Below are 4,059 nucleotides of genomic sequence, written 5' to 3'. Positions count from 1 at the left end.
AGAGAGAGCAAGCGAGAGAGAGAGAGAGACTCACCGCTGCTGCTGCTGCTGCAAATACACAGACAGGAGATCCTGACTAAACAGCTGGACTCTTTAAGCAGCTGCTTTTTCTCAGCTAGATTCTGAGCGGAGACGTCTGTTTGTTTGCAGAGGATGAGGTGGTGATTTACTCCTGGATGTTTCTCCGGTCCGTTTAAAATCCAGCAGGACAGAGTGAAGCTGTCAGGTAAGTTGCCAACTCCAAATTTAGTTTAAAATAGTTAAGCCAAATGAGACCAAAATAGAAAAAAAAAAATTTTCTGCCTGTATTGATCAGTATAAGATTACTTTATCATGAATAGGAATAATAATGTATGCAAAAGTGTTTCTATGGTATTCCTAAGGGGAGCTGGGCATTTATTGTTGTAATTGTTAATTAATATATCAGTTAATCAGATACTTTTAACATTAACATTAACATTAACAAATTAATTAAGTTTGCCATTTAGAATCTACTTTATCGTGTAAAATATCGAATAAAGAACAAAAATAGAAGGTAGATGCTTTAAAGGAAATTTAAACTCAATTAGCTGAAATTTATGAGAGTTTATCTCCGAATTATGCCCCCATTTAATAACATCTACACCTGTAATATCCTTTTTTATTTCCTGCATCCTTATCTCTGCTACACCCACGTTAATATCCCTGTAATTTCCAAAAGGGCACCGCAGTTTCTGAAACATTAGCTTATCGTATGAACATCATTCAGAAGCCATTACACAGCAGCTTGTTTGAGACTCACAGTCTTGATCAAAAAGCTGCTTATCACTCAGTCTGCACCTTGTCATCGGCCTGAATACAGTGCATCCTGTAGAGGGTTTTAATTTGCATCCCGACCTTCGATGCTCTCACATACATCACTGCTAACCTTATAGACTACAGGCAACTTCTTATTTAATCACAAATCACTGTTTTTCAAAGTTCATCTGATGCATATTGATGAGCCCACACCTTGTTTAATGACTTGTCGTTTTCTCGCGGGGACAGATTTTGAGTTGAGGGACCCATGCTATAGAAAACCTTGTATTATTATGATAATCTTGAACTTTACCGACTTCCCCCTCCAAGGAGGAAGGAGTCGGAGAAGAGGGGGAGGATTTTATTTATTTATTTACTTTTCCTGGAAAGAGGCTGTGAGATGAAGGGGCCGCGATATCTTTTTCACCCTTTGTTTCACTGTCATCTTTTTTTTCTCACAGGTTTCTTGCAGCCGGGCGGAGAAGAGGTGTCCCTCCCACCATGGACTACATTTCCCACCGTGTACTGTCTCTGGGTTACATCATCCATACCTCACTGTGAAATTTCATTTAGCAAGTATGCAAACTTTCAAACGTTTGCCTTCTTTTGAGATGGATCAGTTAACTGTCGGAATAAACGATGTTCAAGCGAATGTTGAGAATGAAACTGTAGCCACATCCTTTGCTTGAATGTATTTCATGCCTCTAAAGCAACACACCCTCATACCAGCAGCACTGATTTCAGTCCTAACGCTGGCTAATGGGGGCCTCTCAAAGGTGCAGGTCATCCATAAACCCTTCTTCTTTTAGTTCTCTTTTCTTTGTGGGAACACTTCTCTTCTCTTTGATGATGACCGCCTATGCCTGCCCTAAGCTCTGCCACTGCACAGAGAGGAACGGCATGGTGGTGCAGTGCACTTCGCGCAACCTGGAAAGCATCCCGCCGAACTTACCCAAGGACACTGTGGTTCTCCTGCTCTCGTCGAACCAGATCCGACACGTCCCGAAAGGAGCCTTCGCTGACCTTCACCGCCTCAGGGAGCTGGATCTATCTCACAACGTCTTGGAGAGCGTGGAGGTCGATGCCTTTCAGGGGGTTTCCGAAGCCCTGCGGACCTTGGATCTTTCAAACAACCATCTGAGCGGCCTCCCCAGGGACACCTTCACCAAGCTGCACGCCCGAATCCGCCTCTCCCAGAACCCCTGGCACTGCGAGTGCTCGCTGCAGGAGACACTGAGGGAGCTGAGGCTCGACCCTGAGACGGTGAACGAGGTCAGCTGTTTCACGTCAGAGCAGGAGGAGTACGTGGGACAGCCGGTGATCCAGGTCCTGGACTCGGGGATCAACTTTTGCAACTTCCACCACAAGACGACTGACGTAGCCATGTTTGTGGCCATGTTCTGCTGGTTCTCCATGGTGACAGCTTACATCATTTACTACATCAAACACAATCAGGAGGACGCCAGAAGGCACATGGAGTACCTCAAATCACTGCCCAGCACTTCTCACATGAGCAAGGACTACGACACAGTGAGCAGCGTGTTTTAGGACGAATATGGATCAAAGTGCAGCGATGAATACAAATGACAGAGAGGCGATGAATATGTTTACAGCGAGCAATACTGAGAAGTGACAGGCGTGAAGGCACAAAGATTTAAGGAGGAGGTTTTAAAATGTTGCTGTCATCATCAAGTGCAGGCTTTAAACAAAAAGAAAGACACAGCTCAGACTCAGATATTTTACTTCTTTAATAACAAAAGATGTCAGATCCTTATTTCTCACTCCAGTGTATTTAACACACCTCAAAAGTTTGCATATCACACCAAGTTATAGAAGTTCAGCTACCAGCTGAGGAGAACCTGAGAGCCACTTGAGTGTGAAATAGAAATGAGCTCCTCGACAAATAATTCCCATGGCTTCACAGAAAAATATCCAAGTTTGATTTTGTTTAATGCATTTAAAAAAAAAGAAGAAGCAGGGGGACCTTTAGGGGCAACAGCAGAGAAATTAGCTGTAGTAGCTGTTAATCTCTGTTAAAACTGATATATGTTTCCCTCCTAATGTTAAGATGATGTATGCTTAATGATGCAATGCATAAAGGATATAGGTGTTGTAGAGAGGATTTGATGGCTGTAGGAACCCCTGTGACACCCCTGCACTGTCAATTTAAGGTGGCTTGGCAGCCCAGAATTACATTTCACACTTGAGCCCTCGTTTTGCTTCAAATGTTGATGAGTTTGTAACTTTTGGAAGAAGAAATATGATAAATTCCTGCCACAAAAACAAAGTTCAGTTTGAGAACTGAACTGATCGTCTCTTTCTCTATTTTTGCTTAACTAAACTACACACACGAAATGTTTCATCAAATTTCAGATTCTGGAAAGTATAGTCGGCCACAACTAATTTGGCTCAAGGATTCTTCCGGCTAAAAGGGAGATTTTCCTCCCCGCTATCGCCAAGTGCTTGCTCACATGGGTCACTGGATTGTTGTGGCTTTCTCTGTATTATTATAGGTTCTTAACCTTACAATATAAAGCGCCTTGAGGCGAGCGTTGTCATAATTTGGTGCTATATAATAGGGACATTGGCTTTGTATGACATCTTTCAGAGTAACAAGTAGAAAAAACAGTCCAAAATTGAGTATTTAGAGCAGTCTGAAGTCTGAGCATTTTGTACATAAGGATTCCTTGATTGTATTCTGAGTGATTTACTTGAAATTTTAACCATGTTTATTATGAGCATTTACAAGTGTAACAGTGTATATTGCTGGATATAAGTGAAAGAATAACAGGTCCCCTTTAAACAAACTCAATATCGACATGATTTAATCTGTTGTCAACATGTAGGCTCATTGAATCTGCACTTCCCCTGCACGGTGGGTGCATGATTGTTGTTTTTTAATTTCCTCAGTCTCTTCCTGCTGCGCCTGACATCTGAAAGCAGCTTAACCAAAGTGGACCCCACCCACAGGTTTTTACACTTCCAACTACTTGACTGTGGAATTCACACCAATTAGGAGCGGCTTGACTTGTAGCACTCGCAGAAAAAGAAGTGGTGACAAATAAGGCAATAACCTGAAAACATGTGTTTTTGTTTGTTTTCATCTATTAATTTGGATTGCATCACACAAATTTCATGCCTGTTGACACACACACTGGTTTTTACTGGAATAATTGTTTTATTTAGACTTAACATAAAACCATATTTTTCAATATATGACCTTTTTTGTGTACAAGTTGATGCTCATTAAAAATAGTTGGACAGAAATCAACCAGAAAATAT

The 4,059-nt window shown here is 41.7% G+C and overlaps 1 protein-coding gene across 1 annotated transcript; it reads left to right on the top strand.

Moving 5' to 3' along the window:
- The first annotated feature begins 79 nt into the window (after positions 1 to 79).
- LOC102192116 (leucine-rich repeat-containing protein 3-like) lies at positions 80 to 3,308 on the top strand. The gene is made up of 2 exons (XM_005755319.1): positions 80 to 226; positions 1,239 to 3,308. Exon 2 carries the CDS (start codon positions 1,537 to 1,539, stop codon positions 2,323 to 2,325), a length of 789 nt encoding a protein of 262 aa, XP_005755376.1. The 5' UTR covers positions 80 to 226; positions 1,239 to 1,536; the 3' UTR covers positions 2,326 to 3,308.
- Positions 3,309 to 4,059: the final 751 nt, after the last annotated feature.

Source organism: Pundamilia nyererei, unplaced genomic scaffold (assembly GCF_000239375.1).
Source record: "Pundamilia nyererei isolate P.nyererei 1_Seehausen unplaced genomic scaffold, PunNye1.0 scaffold01201, whole genome shotgun sequence".
NCBI classification, from domain to species: domain Eukaryota; kingdom Metazoa; phylum Chordata; class Actinopteri; order Cichliformes; family Cichlidae; genus Pundamilia; species Pundamilia nyererei.
The sequence above is the reverse complement of the archived record's forward strand: the minus strand, read 5'-3'. Positions and strand labels throughout refer to the sequence as shown.

Bases quoted from the DNA above. Each gene is read 5' to 3' on its own strand.
- LOC102192116 (XM_005755319.1), top strand. From the start codon at position 1,537: ATGGGGGCCTCTCAAAGGTGCAGGTCATCCATAAACCCTTCTTCTTTT.